This window comes from Nerophis ophidion, linkage group LG12 (assembly GCF_033978795.1).
Source record: "Nerophis ophidion isolate RoL-2023_Sa linkage group LG12, RoL_Noph_v1.0, whole genome shotgun sequence".
Lineage (NCBI taxonomy): Eukaryota > Metazoa > Chordata > Actinopteri > Syngnathiformes > Syngnathidae > Nerophis > Nerophis ophidion.
The window spans coordinates 49,564,801-49,585,867 of record NC_084622.1 but is presented as its reverse complement, the minus strand read 5'-3'; the positions used below and the strand labels follow the sequence as shown (position 1 = coordinate 49,585,867).

Below are 21,067 nucleotides of genomic sequence, written 5' to 3'. Positions count from 1 at the left end.
ATTGATTTACCCACCCGTTAACATTAAGGAGCTCTAGCTTAGTGGTTAGCTGTGCTTTTTTGCATCCTACTCCGGTGTTTAGCTCTTCCTTGTCCTCCAGTGATAAAGTTACGTGTAAGAAACACAGTTTATTTGCTGCCATGGATGTGAGGAAGAATGATTTAGAAGCTGCACTGTGGAGGGACATTGTCCACCATCTCGCTAGAGAGGATGCTACATTGTGCTGAGGACACCTACGTTTGTTTGTCACTGTCATGTACTGAAAATAAATATGAATGCAAAACTTTTGTTTTTGCTCTCATCTTTCATGAGTTGGACTCAAAGATCTACATTTTTTAAGGTATGCACAGAATACCAAATAATGTTCACAAATGTGTCTAAACCTGCGTGAGCAGCAAGATAATCTATCCTACCTCACAGGTGTGGTGTATCAGGATGCTGATTAAACAGCATGATTATTGCAAAGATGTGCCTTGGGCTGCCCACAATAAAAAGTCACTCTGAAATGTGCAGTTTTGCATTATTTGGTTTTTGGGGAGTGTCAGAAAAGCAGTCAGTATCTGGCCTGTGGAATGTTGGTCCACTCCTCTTCAATGGCTGTGCGAAGTTGCTGGATATTGGCAGGAACTGGAACATTCTGTCGTATACGCCGATCGACAGCATCCCAAACATGCTCAATGGGTGACATTTTTGGTGAGTATAGTGGCCATGCAAGAATTGGGATATTTTCAGATCCTTGCAACATGGGGCAGTGCATTGTCATGCTGCAACATGAGGTGATGGTCTCGGGTAAATGGCACAACAATGGGCCTGAGGATCTTGTCATGGTATCTCTACGCATTCAAAATTCCATCAATAAAATGCACTAGCATTCGTTCTCCATTACATACTCCTGCCCATACCATAACCCCACCCACACCATGAGAAGCTGTCCTGAAAAGTAAAAAACTGGATTAAGGTTGTCCCGATACCAATAATTTGGTACCGGTACCAAAATGTATATTGATACTTTTTAAAGTAAAGGGAACTACAAAAAAAATGCAAATATTGGCTTTATTTTAACAGTAAATCATACAATACATCCATCCATCCATTTTCTAGCGCTTATTCCCTTTTGGGGTCGCGGGGGGCGCTGGCGCCTATCTCAGCTACAATCGGGCAGAAGGCGGGGTACACCCTGGACAAGTCGCCACCTCATCGCAGGGCCAACACAGATAGACAGACAACATTCAGACTCACATTCACACACTAGGGCCAATTTAGTGTTGCCAATCAACCTATCCCCAGGTGCATGTCTTTGGAAGTGGGAGGAAGCCGGAGTACCCGGAGGGAACCCACGCATTCACGGGGAGAACATGCAAACTCCACACAGAAAGATCCAGAGCCTGGATTTGAACCCAGGACTGCAGGACCTTCGTATTGTGAGGCAGACGCACTAACCCCTCTCCCACCGTGAAGCCCTATCATACAATACAATAAACATATTTTTCCTATTGCACTCAAAGAACAATTTTAAAAGGTTAAAATATAAACTAAAAAGCATTAAACACATTGGGCTTTTCTTGTTGCACTCAGAGAACAATTAACAAATTTCCTTTTTACATGTACCGTATTTCCTTGAACAGCCGCCGGGCATGTAATATGCGCCTGCCTTGAATTACTGCCGGGTCAAACTCGCTCCCCAAATTTATTAGCGCATGCTTACTTTTACCGCCGGGTCAGAGTCGTGACGTCTAGAGTGTCGCTTCCCCTGTCGTCATTTACAAAATGGCGGAGGAGGTTTTTTTTTTTGCTTTCACTATGTGTAAACCAGGGGTCTTGTTCCATAGCCATAAAGATCACACTGATGGGTGTGATATAAAACAACTTGTCTTTAACACTCTTACTAATATGCGCCACACTCTGTGAACCCACACCAAACACATTTCTGGAAAACATTGGCTCTGTAACACATTATAAACCCAACATAAGAATTACCCAGAATTCCAATGCATCCATGACTCTTGGCTATATCATACACCCCGCTAGCACCAAACCCCGCCCCCCGCCCCTCTCCGTGCGCCGGTTGAGGTGGGCGGAGTTGGGGGCGCGTGTATAATATAGCCAAGAGTCATGGATGCATTTGAATTCTGGGTAATTCTTATGTTGCGATTATAATGTGTTACAGAGCCAATGTTTTCCAGAAATGTGTTTGGTGTGGGTTCACAGAGTGTGGCGCATATTAATAAGAGTGTTAAGGTTGTTTATATCACAACCATCAGTGTAAAAGGTATGGCTGTTGACCAAGTATGCATTGCAATCTCGAATGAGAAGCAGCGATATGCATGCGTCTGACCGGCACGCAGATAGCATGGTGTAAAGGTGGGCACGATGACATGTTGTAGAGCAGTGGTCCCCAACCACCGGGCCGCGGCCGCAGAAGTTTTTTTTTTGTATTTTTTTTACATCACACTCAATTTTTTACTGCATGCCATTGGTAAGCGCAGGGGTGAGAAGAGGTTTTAAAATACTTAGCGCCTGCATACTTTTGCCGCATGACTTGAATAAGAGCAGGAGTGAGAAGAGGTTTTAAATTAATTAGCGCCCCGGCGGCTATTCAAGGAAATACGGTAGTCTGCCATAATCAAGGATTAGGTTGGAATATAATAAAAAGCTTTATTTTAATTATAATAAATTATTCATGATTTATGGTTGACACTCCTGGTCGGTGCTTTAAGAAAAATACAATTATTAGTAAGTACTAGAAACAAAACTATAGATAAATGTACACAGGTAAGCCATATAGCAGGTAAAACACACTTTTGTTCAAGATAAAACACAAATTGTAGCAAATTGGTACAAAATATAGTCATTGCACTTGTATTAGTTGACTGCTAATTGGGCAGTTTTAACTCCGCAAATATTGACATCAATCCAACGTATATCTACATATTATGTATCTGCATGTTATGTATCTCCAAATGTATGTATCTACATGTTATGTCTTTCCATATTATGTATCTACATGTTATGTGTACATATTCTGTATCTACATGTTACGTATCTACATGTTATGTATCTACATGTGCACAGCAGTAGAGCTTTTTTACTTATGAGAGTAGCGTAAGTGTGTTTGTGAGAATAGCAGGTATTGGTCATTCTGACCTGAAAGCGGAACTTAGCAGACCCATTGCTGGTAAAGGTGACGAAACACGACGAAAACATCGACCCTGAAGTGAACGTCTGCCCTGTGCTTCGGTCTGCATCTTAGCCTAACAGCTGGAAAGGTGTAACAACTACATTATTACCTGTTAATATTTAAACTCCTTGTGCAGATCTGAATAATTATTATTTAAACGTTTACCTAATTTTGAATCAAACGTGCAATTACTAATCGCCACATCTGGCGAGGCGTGTTTTAAAGCAACATTGGAAGCGTGGTGCTTCCTCGTTTAAAGTGTTCCAAGGGGTTTAAAAGTATTTATTTTAACATAGACACCTGTCGGATCCATTAGTGCCACATCCCAATTTCATTATCTGTAACTTACTTTGAAGGTCATGATCAGGTGAGTAAAGTGAAACTCCGCCTCCAGGTTCAACTGGATTGTGACATTTTCCAGACCTGCAGACAGAAAATAAATCATGTAAGCTCCAGGTCCTAATTAGTATTTTAGGCCTTCAATCCCGATGGAATTTTTTTGGCTTCTGATTGGATAAAAAACTGAAAACTAAAACAAACACAATAACACATTTTTATAAAGCTTATTTCATTACATTTTTAATTTGTAGATCCAAACATCAATTTGGTGTACTGAATGCTACACACAATATTTTGAGTGAAAAAGGTCATTAAAACATTGATATATTTTGGGTTTTGCCCTCAAAACCCTCCTGTATCCTGAGACCTATTTCCTGAGTATTCTAACAATAAAAAAACAACCCAAAAAATTATTTTGTAATAACAAGATAGGCTACAGCGACCCCTGCTACCCTAAAAGGGACAAGTGGTAGAAAATGGATGGATGGAAGAGAAAGACAAAGAAAATGATCAATCTAATCATTTTAGTATTGTTTGTATACTGACAACAGGTTTTAATGATATTTAGCTCGATCACCCCTATTTTATACTTTATACTGAAAATAGTGGTAAGCATGGCTTCTATGGAGGTTAATTTGTTACTTTATTACAAACACTTATTTTTGACACTGAATTCATGTAATGTAATTTGTGCATTTTATTTTTTAATTTTACAACAGTTTATGCCGACAATTTTAATTACAATAAATTCAGTAAAATCAGTATATAAAAATTCAGTGCATAAAAATTATTTGTAAAAAAAAATTCAGTGTATAAAGTTTCAGTAAAAAACAAATTCAGTGTCGAAAACTTTGCGGCTTCAAAAAGCAAGGTCACCTTCTAATAAATTTTGTGTCAAATTTTAAGTAACGTGACAGGGATTTTGCAAAACAGCATTAAAAAAGCAGTTGGGCTACTTTGGCATAATACAAACTAATTAACATTTCAAAGCGGCCCAATGGATATTTTCAGACTATAGAAATTATTCAATGATAAGAATCTGCACTTTTGACTGACATATGAAACTCTGGGAATGGACAGAGAGTACCACACAGAATGATCCACACAGTCACAGGGAGAACATGAAAACTCCACACAGAAAGACCCTGACAATGAGTTGAATATTTTGCTGTTGGAACTGTTGAGAAATTTAGGCAGTAAAACATTTTTGAGTGATCAAAGTGAATTTGTGTTTGGCAACATGAATTTTTGGAGATAACATTGTTTGTACAGTTGTCCTAAAAGAGGTGGCAGTTTTTGACATAGGAATGGTTTTAATTGATTGAAACATTTTGAACTATACCTTCATTTCCAACTGGAATTCTAGAGTAGTAAATGTGGCAAGTGCACACTTATTGGAATGTGTTAAGGTAGCCATTGTGGCACTTTGATGTTGGGGAGCTTTGAATTGGTTTGGAATTGGGGATGTAGAAAGAATTCCAGAGATCACAGGGATTTTTTATTTGGAAAATGCGGATTTTTGAGTTAAGTGGTGATTTTGGGGATGGGAAAAATTGTTCGTACAATTGTTCTGAAAGAGCTGAAGGTTTTTGACATTGGAATGGTTTTAGTCGGTTGAGAAATATGGAAGAACGTAAGCATTAATGCTCTTCAGTATCCCTAGAATCATGAGCAAAATCCTTTGAGTATTTGGTAACTGTTTTCTCAAAAAGAATGAGGGCTTTAGTCAGTTAAAATACTAGCATCTAGAGCAGGGGTGCCCACACTTTTTCTGCAGGCGAGCTACTTTTCAATTGACCAACTCGAGGGGATCTACCTCATTTATATATATCATTTATATTTATTTATTTATGAAAGAGACATTTTTGTAAACAAGTTAAATGTGTTTAATGATAATACAAGTATGTGTAACACATATAGATGTCTTTCTTTCACAAAGACAAGAATATAAGTTGGTGTATTACCTGATTCTGATGACTTGCATTGATTGGAATCAGACAGTAATGATGATAACGCCCACATTTTCAAATGGAGGAGAAAAAAAGTTGTCCTTTCTGTACAATACCACATGAAAGTGGTTGGTTTTTGGCATCTAATTCATCCAGCTTCCATACACTTTACAAGAAAAACATTGGCGGCAAATTCCGTAGCTTGCTTGATTGACATTCACGGCACCCGAGGGTCTTGTGAGATGACGCTGGCTGCTGCCAGTTCATTATTATGAAAAAATGACAGAGAGGAAGGCAAGAAACACTTTTTATTTCAACAGACTTTGGCGCCGTCCCTTCCGTCAAAACTCTAAAGGCCGACTGCACATTTCCTATCTTCACAATAAAAGCCCTGCTTCATGCTGCCTGCGCTAACAAAATAAGAGTCTCGGAAAGCTGGCGTGCACAAGTGATGTGCACGCCAGCTTTCTGAGGGATCGCTTGTGCACGCCAGTTTTCCGAGACTCTGTATTTAGTTAGCGCAGGCAGCATGAAGCAGGGCTTTTATTGTGAAGATAGGAAACGTGCAGTCGGCCTTTAGAGTTTTGACGGAAGGTACGGCGCGAGAGTCTGTTGAAATAAAAAGTGTTTCTCGCCTTCCTCTCGGTCATATTTTCATAATAATGATCTTGCAGCAGCCAGCGTCATCTCACAAGACCCTCCGGTACCGTGAATGTCATTTAAGTGACGTCTTGGTGAAGATTGATGATCACTAATTTTTAGGTTTATTTTTTTTAAAAGCCTGGCTGGAGATCGACTGACACACCCCCCGCGGTCGACTGGTAGCTCGCGATCGACGTAATGGGCACCCCTGATCTAGAGCGTTAACATAAAACATGTGTCATTGATGTTGACATTGGATGTTTCTCACCGCTCTCAGACTGCCACCAGGTTTTCAGTCTGTTTGGAGCAAACGTGGTTACAACATTCTCGATACGATGGTTGGTCGTCTGATTGGTTGATTCACTGTAGGGTGCCGTCGAGTCACACACAAAACACTTTTTTTCCTCCTGAAATAAAAGAGGGAAAGAGTGGGGCAGAAAAGCAGACGGCAAAACGGGAGTTAATGAAAAGGAGAATACCCCAAATTCCTGTCTTCATGCTGTAGGGCCACAAGACTTCAGAGGATATAGAATTGATCCTTTCAAAACTTTAGACGCATCAAACATGTTTAAAAAAAAAACGGTGCCACAGCTGTGAATTCAGAACATTCTACTTTTACAATTCAAGAAATGTTCTGTTTTCTTTTGGAAAAAGTGTTTAACTTCTCAATCAACATAATATTGATCTCTTCCCACTCTTTCTTGTCTTTCCTTCTCACAGACAGCAAGCGCAACTTCTTACATACGTCACATTCGCCCTCACGGAGCAGAGAGACAGCTGCATGGGTAACGTTAGCTGTGATGCTAACGGAGACAAGCGAGTGGAAATACGAGAGAAAGAAGGCCACTACTATTGTAGTGGCCTTCTGTACAAAAAGTGCACTTTAATTTAGTGTTGTTTTGATATGTCATCTTAGTGACATTGCGCACAAAATTGCATAAAAAAGCTTGTTTTAAAATGTCTCTGACAAGCTTGCACTTTCTGTTTTGGAAATGACATGAATGTTTGTGCCTCTGCTTAATAACTGTTTAATAAATACAGTTTTGGTCAATTGACTTAGTTGTGATTTCCTTCTCTGCATGACAGTTTAAATTGAGCATATATTAATGCAATATGAACAAGAATGTTATAATGTAGACACATAGAATCATCATACTGCTGTGAAAATATATATCAAGTGTTAATTGAAGGCTAAGGCAAAATATCGAGATATATATCGTGTATCGCGATATGGCCTAAAAATATTGAGATATTAAAAAAAGGCCATATCGCCCAGCCCTACCCCGAACGTAACCTTAGTTCTACTGCATTAAGTACCATCCAGTTTCTGGTTGACTGTTTGCCGTGAGTGACTGCTCGCTGCTGCTCTGGCAAAAAAGCTAAGAACTATCTTTCTATCTGTGTGCTTCTAATTGTTTTACAGCTTCCTTTATTCCTTCTCAAACATATTTAGTAGTCTTATCAAACTTGCAAACCACCCGCTCTTTGTCTCACCGCCCCTATGTCAGCTAGATAGCTGCTAAGCTAACGAAGCAAAGCCCGGCGCGGCGAAGGCGGCTACGTTCTGAAGGCATCTGCTCCCTCTCGTTCTGGCCATTTCTCCGAAGACAGCATAATAGATTTAGCCCTTTAGCTAGTCCTACACCCCAGTCTACCGGGCACCACACCTTAGTCATAGTGGGCTCCATCACCCAAAATATAATTGTACCCCAAAATGATGATCATACCATACAATATTGTCATTTTTCTTAGCAAACAGCCATAATTAGGTGTAATTTGGCCCTTTTTCTGAGGCAAACAGGGCTTGCTGAGGAGGTACGGCCTTTACCCTAACCGGAAGGCGCCATCACTCTATCTAGAAACATAGATTACTGGTTGAGTCACACTTGATTAACTACACTCGAGCAAGCTTGGACACAGGCCATTACAGTGTCTGTTAGTCCGAGTGAGGAGTCAGTTAAGATAGAATTAACCAGCGCCAGGCCGGAAAATTCCTGCACACATACCATTTGTCGTAGAATAAAACACAATTCACATAATGTTTTTTTCTGTAGTGACTTTGCCAGAGGTGAACATGCATTCTTCTGAGGTGGCAAATTATGATGCCTTCAATCTATCTCAGCACCAAGCAAATAATCTCAAAATCCTCATCATATCAATTCCTAGATGTGATCAAAACGATTTAAAGTTAAAGTTAAAGTTAAAGTACCAATGATTGTCCCACACACACTAGATGTGGCGACATTATTCTCTGCATTTGACCAATCACCCTTGATCAGCCACTGGGAAGTGAGGGGAGCAGTGGGCAGCAGCGGTGGCAGCGCCCGGGAATAATTTTGGGTGATTTAACCCCTAATTCCAACCCTAGATGCTGAGTGTCAAGCAGGGAGGTAATGGGTCCCATTTTTGTAGTCTTTGGTATGACTCTGCCGGGGTTTGAACTCACAACCTACCGATCTCAGGGCGGACACTCACCACTAGGCCACTGAGTATGTTAAGACGCACTACACAAAATAAATGTTACATTATTAATATCAGTACTACGGATACCATAACAAACATTCCTCAATACAGCCCACTACCTATAATATGGGCTTTTTAAACATCAGATCATTGTCTCCCAGACAGTTAGTAGTTAATGAGGTCATTAGAGACAACAATCTTAACATCATCGGTCTCAGCAAAACCTGGCTAAAACCAGATGAATTTTTCCCTCATAACAAGGCATCTCCTCCTAACTCTCATATGCACATATTGCCCGTACCCTTAGATGGGGTGGAGACGTCACACTAATATCCAATGAAAACCTTATCCTTACCCCAGACCCATGTAATAAATACAAATCATATGAAGTTCTTACTATGAGGTATGTTAAAACGCTACCTCTCTATCTGGCTGTTATCTACCACCCTCCTGAGTCCTATTCGGACCTTGTCAGTGAATTTTCAAAGTCTGTCGCTAAATCAACTGACGCACACAGGTAATATAATTATAAATTGTGGATTTTAATATCCATATAAATACCCCTTCAGACCCTCTGTGCCTGACGCTCCAGACTATACAGTAAATGATAGCTGTGGTCTTACACAAATAAAAAATTAACCCACGCATCACAACAGTAATACGATAGACCTTGTCGTTATCCAGGATGTCACCACCTCAAAAGTTTTGGTTGTACCGTATAATAAAGTAATGTCTTATCATAACCTTATAAGATTTGAAGCTTTGACATATTGTCAACGAGCTACTAATAACCGATGCTTTAGCAGCCGCAACATTAATGCTGTCACAACAACGACTGACCTAATGCCTTTGGTAATGGCACCAATCCCAAATTATGTGGGCTCTATTGATAACCTAACTAAAAACTTAAACAATGCCCTGCGCAACGGCATTGATAGTATAGTACAGCTAAAGCTAAAAAAGGCCCCAAAAAAGGCGTACCCCATGGTTTATAGAAGAAAACAGAGTTCTTAAACTGTCATGCAGAAAGCTGAAGCGGAAATGGCATGCGACTAAACTTGACGTTTTCCATCAAGCATGGAGTGATACTTTAATAACTTATAAACGCACGCTTACCGTAGCTAAATCTAATTACTACTCCAATCTCATTTGCCTCAATAAAAACGATCCTAAATATTTTTTCAGTACAGTATCATCACTAACCCAACAACAAACTCGGCTGATGACTTTATGAATTTCTTTAATAAGAAATTTTAACTTAACGACAACCCGACCCAGCTACAACTGGGTTATATTAACGCAGATACAAATGTAGGTACAACGGTTATTGTCCTGCAAAATAATCTCTCTCTTTTAGATGAAATAACATTAGAGGAACTCCTGCGTATTAATGGGACAAAACTAACAACATATTTACTTGACCCACTTCCTTGGAAACTTATCAAGGAGTTGTTTGTAAAATTGGAACCATCTGTGCTAAATATGTTTAGCTTATCACTTTCCTCTGGCACCGTTCCCCTAGCATTCCAAAAAGTGGTTTTTCATCCTCTGCTCAAAAGACCTAACCTGGATCCTGACTTCATGGTTAACTATCGGCTAGTTTCCCACCTTCCCGAAGAGGCACCTTCGCAAGTGAATGGTTCTGCAAAAGTGAGCCCAGTTGAAGAATTATTCACTCTCTTTGTAGCAAAAGGGCTGATAAATCCATGAGTCAACGAGTCCAAGTGTCGATACTTTGCAATACTTTTCCAAATAAAATAAAAAAGTCAATATTGGCTTTATTTTAAAAGAAAATCCTACAATACAGTACACAAATGTTTTCTACTGCACTCAAATACAATTTTTACAAGGTTAAAATATAAATTGAAAGGCATTAAACCCATTGGGCTTTTTCGTGTTGCACTCAAACAATTAACAATTTTCAATAATGTAAATAACCTAGTTGGGATGTGAATCTTCCAACTCACAATTAAATTGGATTTCATTTCTTGGGTTGGCACTTCTATTCAGAATCAAATACTACTACAACATGATACTTCATTCAAAATGATTTTCGCAATATATACGTTTGTGTATTAATTACAATAAAAACCTTTTCAAAACAGGTTTCAGATTACAAAATTTCTTTTTGGCTAATGATTTATAATGTATAAGGCAGGGAGTAAGCACAGAGATGGCCTAAAGAAATATTTTTAAATGTTGATTCTTGAAAATGTTTAATCGATTCCGAATTGTGATAAATAAGAATCAAATTCAATCTAGGTATAATTCAAATACAAAAACATTCAGACTGACAAGCTATGTACATCTCCGTCCAGGAACTAAACTTTCTTTTTTTTTTTTTGCTTTCCACGTGTCATGTAGAATTCTGCATATTAGAAAATGAAATCATTTTCTCCCACCTCCACAATCCTTAATTAATATTCAATATATTTAGTAGGATTATGCCACTGTGAATAACACAATTCTAACTACAGCCCAACAAAACAATACCAAAAACATTAGCTTGTTGTGTCTTTGTCTTATAGACATTCATTTTCATACCATGACTGATACTTTTTTAAGTTAATGTGACGACACACGCTAATACAGACACATGTTTTTGTTTCTTGTTCGACCATCTTTTCAGAACATTGGATTACTTTGAGTGAGAGAACTCAACTTCAGAGTATCTTTTAGCAGCTGCACAAACATCTGCCTCCTGTTATATCAGCACCTCCTTATGGGGGTGGTGAAGTAAGTGTGTGCATGTGTGTTTGTTGGGGGGGCATGAATGGATTGGGATGGGTAGTCAGCACAGGAAGTGTTCCAGACTGTTACCCCCACTTCCACTCCCCCCTTTAAGCCACAGACAAAGTCACACAACTGTGTTTATTTTGTTGAACATTCCATTCCATCAGTAGAAAGGGGCCAGCCAAACATATCAAGTCTAACAAGGCATCTTGATGTTACCAATGGTGATCAAATGTGAGCACCAAAAACATTCATAGGTATACAGTATGTGCATACTCCACTGCCACAAACTCAATGCATAAGTAATATTGTATACATCATTTAACTTTTATAAACAACACACCCACACACACACTCTGCATTGTTGTAAACGACTTGACTAAAATACAAAAAAAGACCAACATTGTGTGCTAACTAAGGGACATTTAGATGTTAACTGGCTGGTCAGCTTTTCACAAGTTAACCTAGCGGCAGGACTCCTTGTATCGGAGCTTATATTAGAGATTTTAGATGTAAGACGATATAATCGCATTTTTTGGCTGACATTTGTCTCATATCAATATCTGATCGGAATACCCTTAGAATATTCATCCATCCATTAATCTTATACGGCTTGTCCCTTTTGGGGTTGTAGCCTATCCCAACGGCATTTGGGCGGAAGGCAGGATAAACCCTGGAATATACATTTAAAAAAAAGCTTATAATCACTTTTGTTTTTGCTTCCGTCTTTCATGAGCTGCTTTGAAGATCTAAACCTTTTTATATGTACACAAAAAGGCCTATTTTGACAAATCTGTCTAAATCTGTGTTAGTGAGCACTTCTCCTTCGCTCAGATATTTTATACACCTCCAGGTTAGAGCTAGGCATTTATGGCAAAAATCCAAATAGCGATTATTTTAACTTTTTATCTAAATTTTGGTTAGTGCAAATTGACTCCACAAACAACTTATGTCTGGAAAATGAATACAATGTTAATTTCCATCCATCCATCCATTTTCCCGCCGCTTATCCGAGTCCGGGTCGCGGGGCAGCAGTCTAAGCAGAGATATCTAGGCGTTTCCAGACCAGCTGTGAGACATAGTCCCTCCAATGTGTCCAAAGGCTGCCCCGAAGTTCGGACATGCCCGAAACACCTGACCAGGGAGGCGTCCAGAAGGCATCCGTAGTAGATGCCCAAGCCATCTCAGCAAGCTCCTCTCGACGTGAAAGAGCAGCAGCTCTACTCTAAGTCCCTCCCGGATGACAGAACTCCTCACACTATCTCTAAGGGTGATCCCAGACATCCGGTGGAGGAAACTAATTTCTGCCGCTTGTATTCGCGACCTTTTCCTTTCGGTCATTAACCAAAGCTTGTGACCACAGGTGAGGGTAGGAACGTAGACTGACCTGTAAATCACCAAAACAGACCGGTGAAGTGATTGCATCACTGTAGACATCGCACCAATCCATCTGTCAATCACGCATTTTATTTTCCGTCACTCGTGAACAAGACCCCAAGATACTTGAACTCCTCCACTTGAGGCAGAACTTCACTCCCGACCCAAAGGGTGCAGTCCAACTTTTCCGACTGAGAACCATGGCCTCAGATTTGGAGGTACTGATCCTCATTCCAGCAGTTTTATACTCAGCTGCAAATTCCATCCATCCATCCATCCATCATCTTCCGCTTATCCGAGGTCGGGTCGCGGGGGCAGCAGCCTAAGCAGGGAAGCCCAGACTTCCCTATCTCCAGCCACTTCGTCTAGCTCTTCCCGGGGGATCCCGAGGCGTTCCCAGGCCAGCCGGGAGACATAGTCTTTCCAACGTGTCCTGGGTCTTCCCCGTGGCCTCCTACCAGCTGGACGTGCCCTAAACACATCCCTAGGGAGGCGTTCGGGTGGCATCCTGACCAGATGCCCGAACCACCTCATCTGGCTCCTCTCGATGTGGAGGAGCAGCGGCTTTACGTTGAGCTCCTCCCGGATGGCAGAGCTTCTCACCCTATCTCTAAGGAAGAGCCCCGCCACCCGGCGGAGGAAACTCATTTCGGCCGCTTGTACCCGTGATCTTATCCTTTCGGTCATGACCCAAAGCTCATGACCATAGGTGAGGATGGGAACGTAGATCGACCGGTAAATTGAGAGCTTTGCCTTCCGGCTCAGCTCCTTCTTCACCACAACGGATCGATACAACGTCCGCATTACTGAAGACGCCGCACCGATCCGCCTGTCGATCTCACGATCCACTCTTCCCCCTCTCGTGAGCAAGACTCCTAGGTACTTGAACTCCTCCACTTGGGGCAGGGTCTCCTCCCCAACCCGGAGATGGCACTCCACCCTTTTCCGGGCGAGAACCATGGACTCGAACTTGGAGGTGCTGATTCTCATTCCGGTCGCTTCACACTCGGCTGCGAACCGATCCAGTGAGAGCTGAAGATCCCGGCCAGATGAAGCCATCAGGACTACATCATCTGCAAAAAGCAGAGACCTAATCCCGTGGCCACCAAACCGGAACCCCTCAACGCCTTGACTGCGCCTAGAAATTCTGTCCATAAAAGTTATGAACAGAATCGGTGACAAAGGACAGCCTTGGCGGAGTCCAACCTTCACTGGAAACGTGTCCGACTTACTGCCAGCAATGCGGACCAAGCTCTGACACTGATCATACAGGGAGCGGACCGCCACAATAAGACATTCCGATACCCCATACTCTCTGAGCACTCCCCACAGGACTTCCCGAGGGACACGGTCGAATGCCTTCTCCAAGTCCACAAAGCACATGTAGACTGGTTGGGCAAACTCCCATGCACCCTCAAGAACCCTGCCGAGAGTATAGAGCTGGTCCACAGTTCCACGACCAGGACGAAAACCACACTGTTCCTCCTGAATCCGAGGTTCGACTATCCGGCGAAGCCTCCTCTCCAGTACACCTGAATAAACCTTACCGGGAAGGCTGAGGAGTGTGATCCCACGATAGTTGGAACACACCCTCCGGTCCCCCTTCTTAAAGAGAGGGACCACCACCCCGGTCTGCCAATCCAGAGGTACCGCCCCCGATGTCCACGCGATGCTGCAGAGTCTTGTCAACCAAGACAGCCCCACAGCATCCAGAGCCTTAAGGAACTCCGGGCGGATCTCATCCACCCCCGGGGCCTTGCCGCCGAGGAGCTTTTTAACTACCTCAGCGACCTCAGCCCCAGAAATAGGAGAGTCCACTACAGATTCCCCAGGCACCGCTTCCTCAAAGAAAGACGTGTTGGTGGGATTGAGGAGGTCTTCGAAGTATTCCCTCCACCGATCCACAACATCCGCAGTCGAAGTCAGCAGAACACCATCCGCACCATACACGGTGTTGATAGTGCACTGCTCCCCTTCCTGAGGCGCCGTATGGTGGTCCAGAATCGCTTCGAAGCCGTCCGGAAGTCGTTTTCCATGGCTTCCCCGAACTCTTCCCATGTCCGAGTTTTTGCCTCCGCGACCGCTAAAGCTGCACACCGCTTGGCCCGTCGGTAACCGTCCACTGCCTCCGGAGTCCTATGAGCCAAAAGAACCCGATAGGACTCCTTCTTCAGCTTGACGGCATCCCTCACTGCTGGTGTCCACCAACGGGTTCTGGGATTACCGCCACGACAGGCACCAACAACCTTGCGGCCACAGCTCCAATCAGCCGCCTCGACAATAGAGGTTCGGAACATGGTCCACTCGGACTCAATGTCCCGCACCTCCCTCGTGACATGTTCAAAGTTCTCCCGGAGGTGTGAATTGAAACTCTCTCTGACAGGAGACTCTGCCAGACGTTCCCAGCAGACCCTCACAATGCGCTTGGGCCTGCCAGGTCTGTCCGGCATCCTCCCCCACCATCGCAGCCAACTCACCACCAGGTGGTGATCGGTAGAAAGCTCCGCCCCTCTCTTCACCCGAGTGTCCAAAACATAAGGCCGCAAATCCGATGACACAACTACAAAGTCGATCATGGAACTGCGGCCTAGGGTGTCCTGGTGCCAAGTGCACATATGGACACCCTTATGTTTGAACATGGTGTTTGTTATCGACAAACTGTGACGAGCACAAAAGTCCAATAACAAAACACCACTCGGGTTTAGATCCGGGCGAATTGCCCGGGTAAACGCTGAAGGTCTCAGCCTGATGAAGTCAACAGGACCACATCATCTGCAAAAAGCAGAGATGCGATTCTCTGGCCACCAAACTGGAAACCCTTCACATCCTGACTGCGCCAAGAAATTCTGTTCTTAAAAATAATGAAAAGGACTGGTGACAAAGGGCAGCCATGGTGGAGTGCAACGTCCACCGGGAATATCTCTGAATGTGAAAGAGACTACTGCTCCGCTTGTCAAAGGACCGTATGGCCCGTAGCAACGGACCCTGGATCCCGCACTCCTGGAGCACCCCCCACAGGACCGCGAGGTGTGATCAAAGGTCTTTTACAGATCCACTAAACAGATTTGGAATGGTTGGGCAAACTCCCATGCCTACTCTAGTACCCTAGGGAGGGAATATATCTGGTTCTTTGTTCCACAAACCAGGACGAAAATCAAATTGTTCCTCCTGAATCCGAGGCTCGACTAACGGACGTACTCTCCTTTCCAGCACCCTGGAATAGACTTTCCCTGAGGAGCTGAGAAGTTTGATCCCTCTATAAATGGAACACATTATCCCGGTCGGCCAATTCAGAGAGACCGCCCCAGACTTCCACGCTATGTTGAAGAGACGTGTCAGCCAAGACAACATCCAGAGCCCTGAGGTATTCGGGGCGGATGTCGTCCTCAACTGGTGCCTTGCCACAGTGCAGTTTTTTGATTAAATCAGCAACTTTGGTTCCGTTGATAAACATGTACGCATTTGTGACCTCAGACTTTGCTTCCTCTACGGAGGGCATGTCTGTAGGATTAAGGAGATCCTCAAAGTATTCCTTCCACCGCCCAAATATATCCCTAGTAGTGGTCATCAGGTTTCCGCGCCCACTATACACCTTGTGGACAGGGCACTGCTTCACCCTCCTGCGTCGGATGATTTGCCAGAATCTCTTTGAGGTCGACTGAAAATCTTGCTCCATGGTCTCACCGTACTCCTCCCTTTGTGCTTCCGCCACCACTCAGCCCGCGACTTGCTTGACTTGTCGGTACCTGTCAGCTGCTCCGGGGGTCCCACAAGCGAGCCATACTCGGTAGGATTCCTTCTTCAGCTTGACTGCCCCCTTTGCCCCTGGTGTCCACCATCGGGTTTGGGGGTTGCCGCCATGACAAGCACCAACCGCCTTGCAACCGCAGCATCCAGAACTTTAAAAAACTCCGGGCGGATGTTATTTACCCCCAGGGCCTTGCCACCGAGGAGCTTTTTAACTACTGTACCTTGGCAACACTCGGCCCCCAGAAACAGGAGAGCCCACCACAGATACCCCAGGCACTGATAACTCATAGGAAAACGTGGAGGTGGGATCGAGGAGGTCTTCAAAGTATTCCCTCACCGATCTACAACATCCGCAGTCGAGGTCAGCAGCACACCATTCTTACAATACACATGGATGGTGGTCCAGAATCGCTTCGAAGCCGCCCGGAAGTCGTTTTCTATGGCTTCACCGAATTCTTACCATGGCCAAGTTTTTCCTCGCCCGCAACCGCCAAACCCACACACTTCTTGGCCTGTCGGTAACTCTGCTACTTCCAGACTCCCATGAGCCAAAAGGACCTGATAGAACTCTCTACAGCTTGACGGCATCTCTCACCGCTGATGTCCACCAGCGGATTCTGGGATTACAGCCACAACAGGCACCGATAACCTTATGGCCAGAGCTCCGATCAGCCACCTCGACAATAGAGGTACGTTCCTCGTGACATGTGGGAATTCTAACTCTCTCTGACAGGAGCCTCTGCTAGACGTTCCCAGCACACTCTCACAATGCGTTTGGGCTTGCCAGGTCTGTCCGGGGTCTTTACCAACCATCGCAGCTAACTCAACACTAGGTGTTGATGGGTAGAAAGGTCCACCCTTCTCTTCTCCAAACCCTGAGACAACAAATCTGATGACACAACTACAAAGTTGATCATGGAACTATTTACAAACCACCACACAATTTAAATCAATTTATTGATGATTTTACGTAATTGCTTTCAGTTGTGTAAATGGCAAATGGGTTATACTTGTACTACACTTTTCTACCTCCAGGGTACTTAAAGCGCTTTGCCACTATTTCCACATTCACCCGTTCCCACACACTGATGGCCGCAGCTGCCATGCAAAGCCCTAACCACGACCCATCTGGAGCAAGGGTGAAGTGTCTTGTTCAAAGACAAAACAGACGTGACTAGGATGATGGAAGCTGGGGATCGGACCAGGAACCCTCAAGTTGCTGGCACGGCCGCTCTACCAACCGAGCAATGCCGTCCCGTGCACTGATTTTGACTGTTTGGTCATTATAGGGGACTTAAATGTGGATATTTATTAGGGACCGAATGTCCCTTTGGGACAGAGGACCCTATTGTATTTGTAAGGTTTTATTATTATTATAACGCCGCCTCTTTCAGCTGTAATTTGACCCCCTTAATATGCTTCAAAACTCACCAAATTTTACACACACATCAGGACTGGCGAAAATTGCCATGTAATTAAAAAGAAAAAAGAAAAAATCAAAATTGCGCTCTAGCACCCCCTAGGAAAAAACACAGACAAAACTGCTTGTAACTTCTGTTAGGAATGTCGTAGAGACATGAAACAAAAAACCTCTATGTAGGTGTGACTTAGACCTACATTTCATAAACTGACATCCTTCAGCAAAAATCAACAGGAGGTTGGCAAACACCCCCTTCAAAACAAAAGTTTCCTAAAAAACGTCTTTTTTGCCTCTTTGAGCTGTAATTTGACCCCCTTAATCTGCTTCAAAACTCACCAAACTGGACACACACATCAGGAATGGTGAAAATTGCAATCTAATAAAAAAACAAACCCCAAAACTCAAAATTGCGCTCTAGCGCCCCATAGGAATAAAACACTGACAAAACTGCTCTTGGGAAGAAAACACAGACAAAACTGATTGTAACTTTCGGTAGGAATGTCGTAGAGACAGGAAACAAAAACCTCTATGTAGGCCTCCCTTAGCCCTACATTTCATTAATTGACATCCTTCAGCAAAAATCTACAGAAAGTTGGCAATTACCTTTTCAAAACAAAAGTTTTGTAAAAACCTGTCACCTTTTTTCAAACATTATCTCTTCTGAGCGCGTTTGTTGTATCGGCTTCAAACTCGCACAGGAAAGAGATTGAACCCTTCTGATTAAAAGTTAAGCAAAGAGTTTTTCTAACTGCTCCTGTTTTGATTTTACGAGCCTTCAAAGAACTGCTACGCTGCTGCTGCTGCGCTGCTGCTGTCTCAAGATGGCCGCTTAAAAGCAGGAAGCATCAGCGTGACCACACAATGCAGAGAAGGTAGGTACTGTGCGGGTAAAGATATGTTGACTGTGTGAAAGAAGGAGGCACCAGTTTGACTTCAGGATACAGAGAAGGTAGGTAACGTGCAGGTAAAGATATGTTGTCTGGGTGATGGCAGGAAGCACCAGCATGTATGGGTGAATGAAAGAAGCAACAGTGTGACCCCAGGATGCATGGAAGGTAGGTAATGTGCAGGTAAAGATATGTTGAATGGGTAAAGGCAGGAAACACCATCAAAAGTCGGTCCGGTCCATCTCTGCTTGCAGCTTTAATTGTATTTATTTTTGTAAATATAATTTGGTTATAAGTGTGTATGAGTACTTAATATGCAATGTTGGTGACAATAACCTTGATATTAAGTTTTCAAATTATTACATCCCTAATTGAGATATGAGCCTTCTCTCGGCTATGTTTATACTTTAAGATGCAAGTAAAACATTGGGTGAAGAGCCAGCGTCAGATACCTTTCTAGCGCTATTTGGCTTAGCGAATGCCACAATGAACATTGCTGAGAAGAAGTGGTTTATATTCATTGAATTAAAGGCGGACATCATTGGAAAACATTCGACTACTGACTGTTAATCAAAAACCTTTTTGACATATACTTTGATTACCTGCAGGTGGCTGACAATGCAAAAAGGTTCTGGACGGTTCAGTCCACAGGTGGATGTTGAATACAACTGGTGGTCTCTACCAATAAGAAGATCTCCTGTTGCCGGGTAACAGCTGCCCTCAGTGCAGCCATCACTGAACTCTGCAAGGCTAATCTGGTCCTGGTATTGGCTTACCACAGGCCTGGCGTACTGGGCCATGGTGGACTCGAGTAGACCTGGGAGCAGAAGATCGGTCAGTTCAACAAGGGCCATGAAAACTGTGAGTATGAGCTGGGACGGAATCAAAGTGATCATCTTTTGCTTGAATTTTTTTACAATTCTTTCTTGTGTCCAAACTTTTTTCACAGAGGGCCGCCTACTAAAAAATCTAAGGATTCGTGGGACATTTTCATATTTCAAAGTTTGTTAAGTGTTAAAACCAACATATGTTTAGAAATGGATATGTGTGTTTGTTTGTAATGGGTGATCAAGGATATTCAATGGAAACAATACACATTTGGCCTACGATAGAGATTGATGACACAATTTGATCGAGACTTGGTAATTGAGGGCATGTCTACACTGAGTCGTTTAACCCCTTAAACCAGGGGTGCCCATTACGTCGATCGCGAGCTACCAGTCGACCGCGTGGGGTGTGTCATCAATCTTCACCAAGACGTCACTTAAATGACATTCACGGTACCGGAGGGTCTTGTGAGATGACGCTGGCTGCTGCAAGATCATTATTATTAAAAATGACCGAGAGGAAGGCGAGAAACACTTTTTATTTCAACAGACTCTCGCGCCGTACCTTCCGTCAAAACTCTAAAGGCCGAATGCACATTTCCTATCTTCACAATAAAAGCCATGCTTCATGCTGCCTGCGCTAACTAAATACAGAGTCTCGGAAAACTGGCGTGCACAAGCGATCCCTCAGAAAGCTGGCGTGCACATCACTTGTGCATGCCAGCTTTCCGAGACTCTTATTTTGTTAGCGCAGGCAGCATGAAGCAGGAGTTTTATTGTGAAGATAGGAAATGTGCAGTCGGCCTTTAGAGTTTTGACGGAAGGGACGGCGCAAAAGTCTGTTGAAAAAAAAAGTGTTTCTCGCCTTCCTCTCTGTCATTTTTTCATAATAATGAACTGGCAGCAGCCAGCATCCTCTCACAAGACCCTCGGGTGCCGTGAATGTCAATCAAGCAAGCTACGGAATTTGCCGCCAATGTTTTTCTTGTAAAGTGTATGGAAGCTGGATGAATTAGATGCCAAAAACCAACCACTTTCATGTGGTATTGTACAGAAAGGACAACTTTTTTTCTCCTCCATTTGAAAATGTGGGCGTTATCATCATTACTGTCTGATTCCAATCAATGCAAGTCATCAGAATCAGGTAATACACCAACTTATATTCTTGTCTTCGTGAAAGAAAGACATCTATATGTGTTACACATGCTTGTATTATCATTAACCACATTTAACTTGTTTACAAAAATGTCTCTTTCATAAATAAATAAATATAAATGATATATATAAATGAGGTAGATCCCCTCGAGTTGGTCAATTGAAAAGTAGCTCGCCTGCAGAAAAAGTGTGGGCACCCCTGCCTTAAACAAATAATTGTTTAGCCTAAGCCCCTTTTCCGCCACACTAAACCAGCATTTAAGGTCCCCCTCCTCGGACAAATTTTTACCTGTGTAATTCTTGAATCTCCGGCACTTAGCTTTGTATGGACTCATTGATGGTTTATA

General features: G+C 43.0%; 1 protein-coding gene across 1 annotated transcript in view; it reads right to left on the bottom strand.

The window, feature by feature from the left end:
• Positions 1-21,067, bottom strand: part of lamb1a (laminin, beta 1a) — a 107,584-nt gene that overhangs the window by 78,492 nt on the left and 8,025 nt on the right. Inside the window, exons 2-4 of the mRNA XM_061916652.1 lie at positions 19,341-19,555; positions 6,377-6,515; positions 3,528-3,601 (exon numbers count right to left, since the gene is read on the bottom strand). Coding sequence (XP_061772636.1) covers positions 3,528-3,601; positions 6,377-6,515; positions 19,341-19,555 — 428 coding nt within the window. The remainder of the gene's footprint in view (positions 1-3,527; positions 3,602-6,376; positions 6,516-19,340; positions 19,556-21,067) is intronic.